General features: G+C 43.4%; 1 protein-coding gene across 7 annotated transcripts in view; it reads left to right on the top strand.

Moving 5' to 3' along the window:
- The window catches only part of DENND2B (DENN domain containing 2B), a 150,369-nt gene that overhangs the window by 124,488 nt on the left and 12,147 nt on the right, over positions 1 to 13,734 (top strand). For 6 of the 7 annotated variants that reach the window (XM_079307571.1, XM_079307572.1, XM_079307573.1 and 3 more), the window contains 2 exons: positions 1,823 to 1,963; positions 4,864 to 5,012. In XM_079307571.1, coding sequence (XP_079163697.1) covers positions 1,823 to 1,963; positions 4,864 to 5,012 — 290 coding nt within the window. Of the gene's footprint in view, positions 1 to 1,822; positions 1,964 to 4,110; positions 4,655 to 4,863; positions 5,013 to 13,734 lie in introns of those variants that run through there. The other variant, XM_079307570.1, reaches the window with a different exon arrangement.

The following is a 13,734-nucleotide window of genomic DNA, read 5'->3' as shown; positions in this document are numbered from 1 at the left end:
ACTCGTGTGGACAGAACTCCTGAGGCTCTTTGTTTGCTGTTTTGTTTTTATCTAATTTCATAATGCTCTACTTTTCAAAGGAAGACTTGGGAGAAGGAGAAAAAAAAAAAAGTATCTTCCTTACAACCAAGTATCAGTGCAGCTGAGGTGTAAGGTCAGACAACTGGCCCTCAATACAATGAATAGCTGTCTCTGTCTTGCACTGTGAATGATGGAAGACCATGGCATATTAAATCTTGGATATTATTTATCACAAAAGCAAAAAGACTCCTCTGGTTTAAAATGTTTATCATCCTGTTTCTGATAACTTGCTTTAATTTTGTCTTCCACAAAGCCTTTCCTGCTCCCTCACTGTAGTAATACCTATTGCTGAGACAGACTTGAGAACCAGATATTTTAACTTCCAGCCAGTTCATTTGGTCATGGTTTCAACAGATGTTTCTGACCGTTTTATCTCTTGGGATCTCTGTTCAACTTTTATTTGGTTTAAATGCTCCTTTTATTTGCATTGTGAAGGTCCTTGGAGCCAGGCATATGACACACACATGACCCCCAGTTCCAGCCACAAAAAGCATCAAGTAGCCAATGCTGTGGCTGCAGGAGCACCAGGAGACCTGGGCACAGCCCTGCTTCATTGCTGCTTCCCACCTGAGCTGCTGTTTCGTTTGCTGAGGATGGCTGTGCTGCAAAGCACATCAAAAGTGAAATCCATGTCCTCATTTATGGTTATCTGCCACTTCCAAGGACTGGAATGCAAGTTATGTATACAGGGGCAGCTTTGCTTTAGTTAAGCCTTCATTTGTCACAGGGAGGAAGGGGAAACTATGCACCAGTGAATGCCTCTGCTGGCATTTGGTGTCACCAGCTCTCGTTACAGGTCACCAGCTTGTGCTTAAGTGTCTTTTAATGTTCTGCTCCAGTGAAAATCATTTCCAAGAGAAACAAGAGAAAATGCCTGGCTTAGGCCCACTAACTCTTGTATGGCCTTTTGCTCTGGAGTGGTGGTTAAAAGATCACCATTGCAGGTCAAACCACTAACTGCTTTGAACCTTGCTTTGTCTTTAGCTTTATCATCTATATGCTCTGTCTAATGTGGGAAAACTTAGCTGTGATCTAATTTATGTTGCCCCATGTGACCAAAGAGAGAAGAAAATAATAGTCTCCTCTATCTTTAAGAAGTTCCATCTGCTTATTTCAAGACTAGATTGCCTGCTGTTTCATCAATGCAGGCACCAGTGGGTGTGCTGCAGGGCTAGCTCATGGTCTCCAGCTCAGCACAGACTCTGACCTGATAGCCACTGCTGAGACCCTTTCAGGAGCTCTGTCCTGCTATCATAGTAGCAACATTGCTTTCTTGGCTGCTATGGCTTTTTTTCTGTCCTCTAAGTTGAAATGGAAAAGATGCTCAGTGCAGAAGAAAGTTTCTCCTTGATACAAATTTTAAAATGTACCACAGAGATGTGATGCTGACCTGGGCTGTGATCATGGCATTTGCTCTCATCTTTCTCTCCTTCAGCTCACCCTGTTGTTCAGGCATAGTCCCAACAATATATAGATCCCTTTAGTCATGTTGGGTTTTCTTCCTCTTTTCCAGATTTGTTAATGCTTCCTTGCTTCTGTGCTAATTACATTCACAAACAGGCTTCATTTTGTAACCAAAAACCACGGATTGATGGTAATAAAGAGATACATGGCAGAGGAGATGTCAACTTAGATCTGCCATGTGTTTAGGGACACATGGGTCAAAGGATGCTTCAGAAGTCTTATGTGATGCTGACATGCTCTGTCTCTCTCTCTCACTAATGTCTTACTAATGGACCAGATCCTGGATGAGGTTGAAAGGAGAAGGGGGATATCTGCTGCCCTGGTTTATCCATTTATGAGAAGTCTGATGGAATCTCCTTTTCCTGCACCTGGAAAGACTATCAAAGTCAAAACCTTCCTGCCTGGAGCTGGAAATGAGGTAAAAAGCAACTGCAAACAGTACAAGTCAAAGCCTTACCCTTCACCACTCCAGTATCAAAACAGCAAGAGAAAAACAGGAGGAGATAAACAGATCCTGCAGGGATGTGGGGTGGCAAACCCTCAAAATAAGCAGAGCATGAGCTGCACCACTGTGGACATGCAATGCTAGTTTCCCCTGATGATTTATAATTATGTATTTTTATTTTATATTTATTAATAAGTTGTGATTAAGAAAAACAGTCAACACAAATGTCCCAGTGTTCCTGGCCTAGTGCAGTTCAGAGACTGCAGCATTGTTGGGCTTTATCCCAGTGGTGACAGGCAAGTGTGAGTTTCCCATGCTGTTTGTACCTGAGCACTTCAGCAGCTGCTTGTTACTTCAAACCTTGTTACTGCTGGTCCTGGCCATGGCAGGAGTGACCAGCAGCATTTAAATTGCTCTCTCTGGTAATAAATACCTTTTACCTGGCTCTCAAAGGAGAGCATGTCATGTAAAACTTCTGTGTATGTGTGCACACATATAATAGATGCCATTTCTTTTTATTCCTGACTCAAGTAGCTAGAAGCTTAGCATTAGACATGTGCCTTACTGCAAAATGGCAGTATTGATTAAAAGGCTTTTGCAGCTTGAGGCTGGCCAGCCATTCATTGTGTCAAATTCTCTTCTCTGCATGCCCCTACATAAGAATAGAGTAGCTCCATTTAGCTGGGCAAGCATATACAGGGATACATTACTGAAGATAGGAATAGAATTTTTCCCAGTTATGAAAGCAGAGAGAAAAAGCTTGCCCTTAGGTTTATTTTGCACTCCTTAGGGTTAGTTTTACAGTACTTTTGTAATTTTTGCATTGAATCTAAATGTAATGCCACTTACTTCAAATGAATGGGCTGTAAAGTATGGTATGAAATGTAAAGGGTTCCTTGTATAAGTGACTTGCAAAGCATTTTAAAGGCACCTGCATTTTCTTCTGGAGAGGCAACATCTGAAAGGGTGATTGGCATAACGGAAAAGATCCGACAATGCTTTTTCTGTGGGAATGTAACTGGCAGCCACGGATCTGCAACGTCTCTGCTCAAGCTTCTGAACTCTCCCAGAGAAAAATATTGAGATAATTCCAACAAACAAACAACTCTCTTCTGGCTGAGCTTTGCTCTCTGTTGTGCTAGTACAAACTCGTTATTTAAATGGAATGCACTGGCTTAATTAGGAACAGAATCTTGTCCTTCCATTGTGGCTCCTCTTGCCTAAACAAAGATGGTGATTAATTGGGAGGCAGACAGTGTATCTCTTTGTGATGAGCAGACTGAGGCAGCAGGCTTTGCCAGGCAGCAGAAAACATCCCTGGTATTTGTGAAAGCTGCCATAACTTGCATTGCATCCTACCCTGCAGCAAAATTTTCGTGTTGGCAGGTTTGCAGTAGAATCAGCTCCTCATGATTTGGCACATACACTTGATTTGAGCTTGCAGTCCCAGTGCTAAGGAATGGAAGTGGGCACCTTTGCTGATTGTGAGGAGGAGTTTGGCTCCTTGGAAATGCTGCCTTTCCTGGTACAGTCACTACACAATTTGTTTCTTACTGCTCTTTGGGGCAGCAGCTGAGTGATGGGTATCTGTACATCACACTGTTCCTGTATTTCAGACTTTAGAAAGTCAAATCTATTTGATTTGATACATACTATTCTAAGAGTGGCTTTTTTGGTACAGTTGTGTTACTGACCACAAACAATATCACAACTAAACTGATATGAACTTATTTTGTTTACAATATCCTATGATCTTGAGTATATCCTTAAAACAATGTTTGTGAGGAATTTTGTAAGGGCTACTCCAGTTAAAACCTGATCCAGTCTGTTTGTGGAATGTGGTGTCATGTGCATGAAAACATAAACCTAGTCTGAAGCAATAAAGTGATGGTGATTTTTGGACATGTGGAAAAAAGATTATGTATGCATGTTCCTGTTAATATATATTCAGAGACTTCAGCTGATCTTTAAGTTAGCCAACTTTTTCCCTTTCCCTTCTGTTTCCTCAAATTCCTCAATAGTCCATCATTTGCTGTCTTGTGCTTCATATTTTTCTCCTTCTGTTACTCTCTTCTTCACGTTATTTTTCCCTCTTCTTTTTTCTGTCCTCTGCCTTCAAGTTCCACATCTGAACATGTCAATTGCAGAGTAAAAGGAAGATATAATAAAGGAATCAAGGAAAAGGCATTTGAGAAAAGGAAGGAGAGGGCCTGAGGTCATGGATGAAGTATGAAAATTAGACTGTAAAGGGATGTCACAACTCACCATCTAAGACCTTGTCCTGACTCCCCAGTTAAGTATATATACATGTGTACGTATCTTAATTGAAAAGAGAAAGGTTTTAAACATTATCTAGTGAATTGCACATCACAGAAGAGTGGAAATGAAATAAATTGGGTTTGAAGTCTTCCTGGCCTTTTAAGCTGAGTCCCAGGCTCCTATCTAGATGTTAATATGAATTGTTAGCCAAGCTGAGAACCCAATTTACCTTGACTTTACGGCTGTTTCAACCCTGTAAGCTCCAGCTCCAGTGTTTGATTGCTACTTGCTTCATACTGTCCACTCAGCCAAGCTTTACATCTCTTACAGAATGTTTGGAAGGGAGAATTATGCTTCCCTTGTTGATGCCAGCAGGCAGTGCACACAGCTGTATTCTGGGAAGAACGGCACACAGGAGTTGTGCAATACGCCGCTTTTCTGGAGCGCTGTGCCCGCAGCCTCAGTTTGCAGGAGGGGCTGGGGTTCAGTGGGCGCCCTGAGCGGGCACAGGCAGTGCTGGCACTGTGGGCACCCTGCCAGCCCTGCTGAGCGCAGTGTGATGCTGTATGGGCACCCTGCCAGCCCTGCTGAGTGCACTGTGATGCTGTGTGCAGGTCATTGAGCTGCGGCGGCCCATGGACTCCCGCCTGGAGCACGTGGACTTCGAGTGCCTGTTCCAGTGCCTGAGCGTGCGGCAGATCATCCGCATCTTCGCCTCCCTGCTGCTGGAGCGCCGCGTCATCTTCGTGGCAGACAAGCTCAGGTAACTGCCATGGGCCCCAGGCACACAGAGCTGCCCCTGGGTGCCAGTCCTCTCACTGGAGGATTTAAATGTCTTTTTACACCCATGGATGGTCTGTCTTGCTTTTCCATCTGTAAAATGGTGGTACAGCTTCTCATCTTCTTCACAGTCAGCTTTTTGATGCAGTGTTGTGCCAGCAATGTTTCTTTCAGGTTTTGGACATGGAGTATTCATAAAGAGAAGCAGAAGTTGTCACTGAGGTGCTTCACCTTGTGCTCGTGCAGGCAGGCAGGGAAGTGGGGTGCTGAGAGCTCTCCTGATTTGCTCTGCGCAGTACTGAGACTGTATGGTGGGGCTTGTGTTTCAATTCCTGCCTTGCCAAACCCATCCAGTGGGAGTGTTAAACTGCTATCACAGTCCTTCCCAACTCTTTAGGATATTTTTCCTGGTGCTGACATGACCTGAAAACATTTCCTTTTGGAAGCTCCATCTTGGGCAACCTTGCTAGAACCTTTCAACATACCTTTTGCTTCCCTGCCCTTTGATTGCAGTCTCCCCTCTTTGTTCCTCTGAAGCATGAGCTCAGCCCAAGGTGTAAGGAGTGAGAGCAACAGGCCACAACTCCACATGGCCTTTCCCAAGGAAATGGGAGCTCTGTGTAAGCTGCACCCCTGCCTCACAGCAAAGAAACATTCTATTTTTTAGATGCTTCTGTAATCCATACAGAAAAGAGTGGGTAATGTAAAGAAGACATTCTTTTCTGTGGCATGATGCATAATAAAAAAATGGCAAATAAAAATAAAGCCTGTCATTTATTAGACTCAGGAACATCCAGCATCTTTTAAAAGGACACCAGAGACTGTATGGGAGGTTAAAAACACAGATGGATCTACCCAAACAAACTCTGCTAAACACTTTATCAGTCCCGACCTCCTCTGAATGACCGCCAGGAACAATAGCTGCACTTAGTGGTCGCCAGTGTATATAATAGCAAAAATACTTTGCATAGTAAAAGCTTTACAACCTTTAGGGGAGAATTTCTTAAAGCTGCAGACCCTTCTCAGGTTATAAAGTTACTTCCTTAGCAGTCTTTTTTGTATCCAGAACAACAGGAACATTTTATTTCATCCTTCTCTTGTCAGTAGCCCTTGATTTGAATGACCATTTGGGATGACTTAATTTCACATAAATCTGTGATGAGAATTGTGTAACTAGTCCAGGGTTTCTGCAGTACTTTAGTAGATATATGAATCATACCATGGATATTGGGGCAGGTAGCTTTAGAAGTACTGTTGGTGTGTTCCTTCTGACTTTTTCTGCAGCATGTTTACTCACCTCATTCTGTTTCTGTTTTACCATTCTTTCAGCACCCACGAGTCTGATTGTAATTCAGATTGACAGATATGCATTTCTTCCAGTGGCACAGTGATCTGAGTGGAAGCTCACAGAAATGATAGAGCAAAAGTGAGGGCTCTGCTGTGATGCTGCTAACTGCTGCTCTGCTCTAGAGTTCCCAGTTGCTCTTCTGTAGCTTTCTGTAGAGCACAGTCCTGCAGGGATGGCTTGCTGTGGGAAAGATCCTCAGCCATGAGGGATGAGACAGACAGCAGCCATTTCCTGGAGCATTTCCCTGGGACAGCTGGCCTAGCCAATGCCACATAATGCTCTGGGCACTGTGCAGAGAAAATCAACAATTAAACCTACTTTGACAGGATCAAGGTAGCTTGGCATGGAAAACAGTGGTGTTGCTGATACTGAGGACTTGTGGTAACTCAGGAATTCATCAGGCAGCCAGGGTTTTATATGCACTGCAGTCCTGTCTGGAAGTTCAGACTTGCCTGTGTAATTACCTTTCTCTTGGTAGCTGCCTAGTCCCACAGGCCTTGAATAAGAGTTCTGCTTACAGGCAGTGTGCTGCTCTCTCTTTTGGCACACAGAAATAGGGCACCAGGACCAATAGGAACCAGAAATTACAATGATCCCTTTTGGGAAACACTGATTCCTACATTGTGCTCTCCTGCAGAAGCTGTTCTCCAGTGAGCTGTAGTTTCTGTGTGAGAAGGGGTGAAGGGATAAGGGCCATAACTCAGGAGAAAAGAGGGGATTGGGATGGATCTGAGAAGCTTGGGAGGTTTTGTGGTTGCTCCTGTAAGAAGGGACAGAACCTTTCTTACAAAAAGGGCTTATGTTCATATGCTTTATTTCATCCACATGCCTTTACTGTATGCATATACTTGGTTTCATTTGCTAAGAGGATGGCAGAATCTGATGTGGTAGACAAGGTTCTGCATGCAGACTTGTGGATCCTGAGCTATGCTTCTGAACCCTCTGACCTGCTGAGTGTCACTGGAAACATAGCACCTCTTTCTTATCTTTTGTCTGGTCTGTCTGGGATCCCAAACACTCTGGGATGGAGACAACCTCCTGCTCTGTGTGTGCAGCAGCTCTGCTTCATGCAGTGTGGTCCCTCTCAGCATGGGGATGTAGGAGGTACTGTAAACTAGAATCTAATAATGAGTCCTTTGACAAGAGCCTGGAGAAAGTGACAGTGGATTTAAATTCAATACTTACTGAGATTTTCATGGTTTAAATAGGGATGAAGTCTAAAATGAAACACTCTGGCTTTGAGCTAGTAACTGTCTTCTTGGAACCTTTGCCTTGTCTGAAATGAGTTTTGTTTATGGGCATCCTGGCTGAAACTGGAGTTTACCAGTAATGTGAAAAAAGAAAAAAAAAAAAGAGAAGTGAAATATCTTACAGGTCCACTCTGTGCCCAAAGAATGAGAGCAGGAAATTAAAATGATTTTACAAGGATTTGATTTCTGTATGTACCCAAAAACTAGCTTAGAAATAAATGATGTTGAGGTTTAGGCTTCAAACAATAAGATGCAATGTGCTTTTGTGGCTGCCTGTTTCATTGGTCTCCCAGCAATAAATGATTTCACACATTGTACAAGTCTGGGAAAGTCATGCCTACTGAAGTGAGTTTCATTCAATAAGTTTTTATTTATGGTTCTTATAGTGCCCAGAATGAGCCAAAATTTAAGGTCCTTGATCTTTGCAGGAAGAGATGGTTTGTCAACACAGAGAGTGATGCTCCCAAGTTGAGAGGAAAAAACAGCAAAGTTCTGAATTACAGAATAACAACACAACAGAGGTTGGCCTAGTCGATATGTTCAGATAGGTTTGAGTATTTCCACCCCAGTAAGTTGATTATATATTTTTCTGCTTGAAATTGGCTGAATAAATCTCTGCAATTTCCTCACATTCAAACATGAATGCAACCTTTCAGAATTTTGCTTTCTGTGAACAGTGAAGAAGACAACAGGGAAACAAAAATAATGATAAAGAAACTTGTAATAATAATAATATCACAACTCTTAAAGAAGTAACTTAAGGCTCCCATTCCTTAACAATTTGCTGAAAGCACAGCTGATGTGGTCTGCCCCATCCCAGCTCCAATCCCTGTCCCACTGGGAACCTCCTGTTTGTGTTCCCAACAATTCTGCCAGTTCACCCCAGCTCTGGAATAGTCCTGTGCCTGCCAGCTGCAAAGGGGGAGCTGCTCTAGTGCCATCCTCTGGGGTTTGAAAGGCAGCAGATGCAAAAACAGGGGGCCCTGGGGCTCAGGAACATTGACCCTGCTGCAGGCACAAGGGTAGCAACAGAGAATAAATAGAAAGCAAACATTGGAAGAAAAATATTTCTCTGCTTGTTTTAGTTTTATGCTGGGGAAACAAATTTGTGGACATGTTTGCTGGGGAGGTGATGTATGCATGTGTGTGAGAACACTCTCTTTGTTTTTTCCCTGAATGGAGAGGGGATATGAGATATTTCAGCTACTTCTCAGTGAAGCAGGAGCATGGGCCTCATGGAAAAAGCCCTACCCCTATTCCTCTCCATGGTATTTTGTACTGCAGGAGGAGTCTGTCTTCCAGCACAGCTGTAGAAAGTCCAGGCAAATCCCAGACCTGACCAAAGGTTACAGGCTGGAGACAGAAACACTGACTAATACAGGACAGAGCATAACTATGTAAATAGTGGGGAAGTCAAGCCGCAGGCATGTCTCTGTTAGCTCTGGAGCAGAGGAGGAGCAGAGTGTGCTTGCATTCAAGGGCAAGGGCTTTCAGAACACACAGCAGAGTTTCCCTGCTCTCACGCACAGACACAGCTCAGGGCTGCCTGTGCTGTGCCCAGGATGCTCAGGGACTGGTGATGCTCCTGCTCATGTTTGAATCTGTTGTTTTGGGGCCATGCTAGAAACTGGCAGCAAGAGCTCAGAGGTAGCCTGCTCCCCATTTCTCAGTGCATACCTCAAAAACATCCTTTAACCTAGCAGCCAAAATCATAGCATGATAGCTGTTTTGGTATAATGTTTTGGTAGCAAATCATTGCTCCTCAGTCCAGTAGCAAGGTCAAGTGGAAAAGCAAGAACAGCTAAACTCTGGGGCAGATTACTAAAGTGCAAGTTCATTCTCTATTTCCTTATTGTTCCTTTTTAATTAACAAAAGTAGGATTTAATTCTTACAAACTAATCATGGCCATGACGGGTCTGAACAGCTTCACCAACTGCCTGGGAATGCTCCTTTCCAGTAGCTGTCATCTTGTAACACTTATAAAGTCTGACAACCTGCAGCTTAAAAGGCAAAACCACGTGTATTGGTACATGCTTGGTACACAGACGTGAGCTTTGGCCAGCAATAAAGACTTCCTTTACTTTCCCCATCACAAAAACCTCCAGAGGAGGAAAGGTGAGAGAAATTTGACAACAGATACATGCCAGAAACCAGCCAGTGAGGGAGAATTAACTGCTGCCAATCTCTGACTGATCTATATCATTTCTGAGCACAGGCTACAGGATCTTGGTTGTTTTTTAATTATCAACTGTGCATTAAAGAAGATGTTTGGAGATGCAAACTACTGCACCTGTGGAATGCATAATAGCTTACAGATCTTCTGTCTAAACCCAGGAGAAGTGTGGATGGCTGACATTTCTTCTGGTGTATTTTTATCCAAAGAACTTGAAGTGCTGTCTTAATACTGTCAGGATTATTGTGCTTGTCTGGTCTGATATGCTGAAGATAAGCTAGAGAATTTCTTTTACTAATTTCTGCAGTGGAAGGAATGAGCCCTTGTATAATTATCCAATGTGCAGTCATGCCTAGTAGACAAAATTTATTCTACAGTAAAAACATCCATTTCTCATGTACATAACCAGAGAGTTTCTGTTTCCTCCAGTAAGAGCCAGACCAGCCCCTGTTGAGGGAGCTAGCAGAGCTGTCTCCCAAGATTCTTGAGAGAAATTTTGTACTTTACTTGCTCTTCTCAAGAGGTAATTGTATTTTATACCACTTGGATTACTTTCTCCAGCACTTAGATTGTGTGATGGCTGATGCCAACAAAGCAGCTGTATGGACAGTAGGAAAATGTGTGTCAGGCAAAAGGGACAGACCAAGAAACAAAATGAATATTCGAAGTCTCTGGCTTGTTTAATATTCCACAGTCCCAGAGAAAACAACCTCACAGTGACATTTTAAATGTGCAATAAACTCCAGTGGCATCTTGAATATGCCATGTCCCAAGAAGGGTAAAGCTTGTAGAATTTTCCTTTTCTCCCTTCCCTCCTCCCCTACTTTACAGTGGTATTTATTTATGTCACTCCAGGCTTTGGCCAATGCTTCACAATGGGAAAACATAATTTTCCCCCTTCCGATCTGTGCAAAAAAATTCTCTGTCCCTTCTTCATGAAAGGAAATGGGATATGAAGAAGACCACCATGCTTCTTGGTAATTCCCTTCTGGATTGCTTATTGGAACAATATGGCAGTAAATTGCAACATCTTCCCAACTTGACTTTTTGCTCCTTGCAAGAGGATTTAGATTCCCTCTTTTCAGCTTTTAAATGAGTCAGATTAGGGAGAGATTGGTCCTCCCCTCATTGGTTACTACCTAGAAAAAGACTTAATCCTGCTTCACAGCTGTCCTGCTGTTAACAGTGGAGTGATAGCCTGGGAATCTGAAACTCCCAGAGTGACCAGGGACTGGTGGGAGCAAAGGTCCCAGTGTGGAAAGAAGGAGTTAACTCTCCTCTGGAGCACCTGCACCAAGACCACTTTTGTTCTGGATTCATGCTAACAAATTGTCCTGCAGGAAAGGGATTGGATAACTCTGTGGATACAAAGGGTAGCTTCACACTTGGAAATGTTTAGTCTGTTTTTCTTCCAGTCACCTGACAAAGCTTGGGCAGGTAGCTGATGTGTCAAAGCAATTCCTTTTTCCCCCAAATCCCATTTTCTTGAAAGGGCAAGTCCTCATTCTGTAGGGCACTTTGCATGTCTCTTTCTCCAGGGGCTTTCATATGCCTTGCTTACAGACAATATTACAGGAGTAAAAAATAATGCCTTTGTTAATACCACATTCCCCTTTAATCAAGTGCTCTCTGCTTTCCTTTAAATTAAGTACTTCAAAGCTACTCTCTCAGAGAGAGAGGTGTCCTAACAGTGTTCTCTGCTCTGCAGCTCAGCTCCATGGGATGCAGCCTTGATCTTTGCATGAGCCAGGGTTGTGCTCTGCAGGTCCTCTGTGGGACCTCACACTGTCACTTGGGTGTTCCCAAAAGGTGAGGGCTGGTTCTCAAAATGCAGCTCTTACTGAACTAGAATCTGGCAAATTATGTAATTTTTGGAGATTTTTGCAACATTTGGATGAAAACCAAAAAGAAAGCCTCCTGTGTAGTCAGAATGAACCTGCACTTGCTTCTTTGACATGTCCTAATGAGTTGTTTAATTGTCAAACATTAAAAATCTGAATTACTTTATGTGACTGAAAAATCCATTGGCTTTAAAAACAAAGAAGCTGTGAGGGCACATCCTCTTCCATGGTGTCCATCTCTGTTAGGCTGTGGGAATGTGTTCAGTCAGTGTCAGTGATGGATCCATGCTGGTAGGGTAAAACAGCACAAGCCAGAGAGGATGTTGCACACTAAAGCTGAAGGGGATGTGGCCAGAGAAGAGTTTATCAATGAAGATGTTGCCCACTCACTTTTCTGTCAAATATGAGAAGGAGAGACCAGAAAAGGAATGCAGATGATGACACAAAATGTTGGGCAAGTCTGCTCCATGAACTGTGCTCCTGTGCACACTGCCGTGAGGTAAACCATGGCTCTGTGAATCAAAGTCAGGGAAAACAATTCCAGAAACAGGGTTGTAACCTTTGGTTCATCATGAAAAATCTCCTACTAGGAATCATCAATAGCACATTGCTGCCTGTGCTCTCCATAACTCACCTTCAGCAGTCTCTGGACCTCTCCCAAAATGAGGTGCGTCACTGGTGCCCCACTGATAAGGAACTGCAGCACTGCTTTTGCCAGACAGGTGAGGACATGGTGGGATTCCTTTATGAGAATTTTACAACCTTGGCTGTTCTCCTGCTGCCCTGTAGAAAGCACCAGATAAAACCTGAAGTGTGACTAATTACTTGTAAAAGGCTTAGGTTTGGGTTTAGCTCCTTTTCATGGGCCAAAACTGCCATTTAAGTGGTGTGAAGGTTAAACAGCTTCACTCTTCGAGCTGTAAGTACAGTTAAAAGATTTTTGCAAAGGACAATAACTGATAATTGGGCTGATGTGATGTGGAAAATATGCATTTCCTCCTCAGTCTCAGTGCCCCTCTCTCCCTGCCAGTGTTATCACTTGTTTGCATTCCACGAGATATCACAAAGGTCACTTGCAGCAAATATGTCAGCATTCAAATTAGGGGAGCCACTGTGCTTGGACTCTGGCCTTCACCCCAGGCAAAAGCAAAGCTTGGTTCTCACTTCTGCACCAGGCTGCTGCTGGCCAGGTGGGGGGAGCCTGGCTTGGGAGGAGAGGATGGACCTGGGGGCTTAGGGACAGGGTGCAGTGGCAGTGCTGCCATCACCCACAATACTTACTGAGCAAGGCTCTTGCTTTGACAAGCTCCTGTGCAGAGTGAGGGATTTTCACCAGCTGCAGGACTGAGCTGTTACCTCACTGCTGGTAAAGCATATGAATGTATGCCATTCTGGTAATAGATGTTTCAGCCAGGGGAATCTGTTGTTGGTGCTCTAGGGAGCTCTTTACCCAGTGCCAGAGGTGGCTGTAGCAACAATTCTTGCAGTGGGTATGAAGATTAAGTTGTGAAATGTTCAGAACTGGCTGCTGAATTTGAGATGGGCCAAATGGACCTGGCTCACCATGATCCTCACAGGAACTGTACCTGCTCCCATCCATCCATTTACACTGGGGAATTCATAATTTTATTCAAACTCTAGGAGCAGAGCCTTCCATTGGCAGGTCTCCTGTGTCATCAAGAGAAAAAGTAACCTAAATATGCACAGATGTGTCTGTATTTCCTGAAAAGAAGGGTGCTGATCACAGATACAATATTAGCTGCATACTTTAGGCCACCTACTAAAGATCTCAGGTGGTGACTCTTAGTTCACCTCTTATTAAGTGTTTGCTGTATAGAATAAATCACAATGCAAAATATTACTCTGGTTTTTACAGCCCAAACTCATGCAATTTTCCATGTAATATGAACCCACTATTTTGATTTTAAACATCTTATGGATTAGTCTAGAGAAATCAGATTTATTAACAGGAAACTCAGCAACTTCAGAACTCTCTTTTAGGTCACATATGCAACCACTCCATCCTAAACTTCCTGCAGACACCCAGATTTTCACAGATTCACTTGAAGGTCAGCTGAGGAGAAGTGCTTGG

The sequence above is a fragment of the Erithacus rubecula genome (assembly GCF_903797595.1).
Source record: "Erithacus rubecula genome assembly, chromosome: 6".
Classification (NCBI taxonomy): Eukaryota; Metazoa; Chordata; class Aves; order Passeriformes; family Muscicapidae; genus Erithacus; species Erithacus rubecula.
Note: the sequence above shows the minus strand (reverse complement) of the source record. Positions and strands in the feature narration are given on the sequence as shown.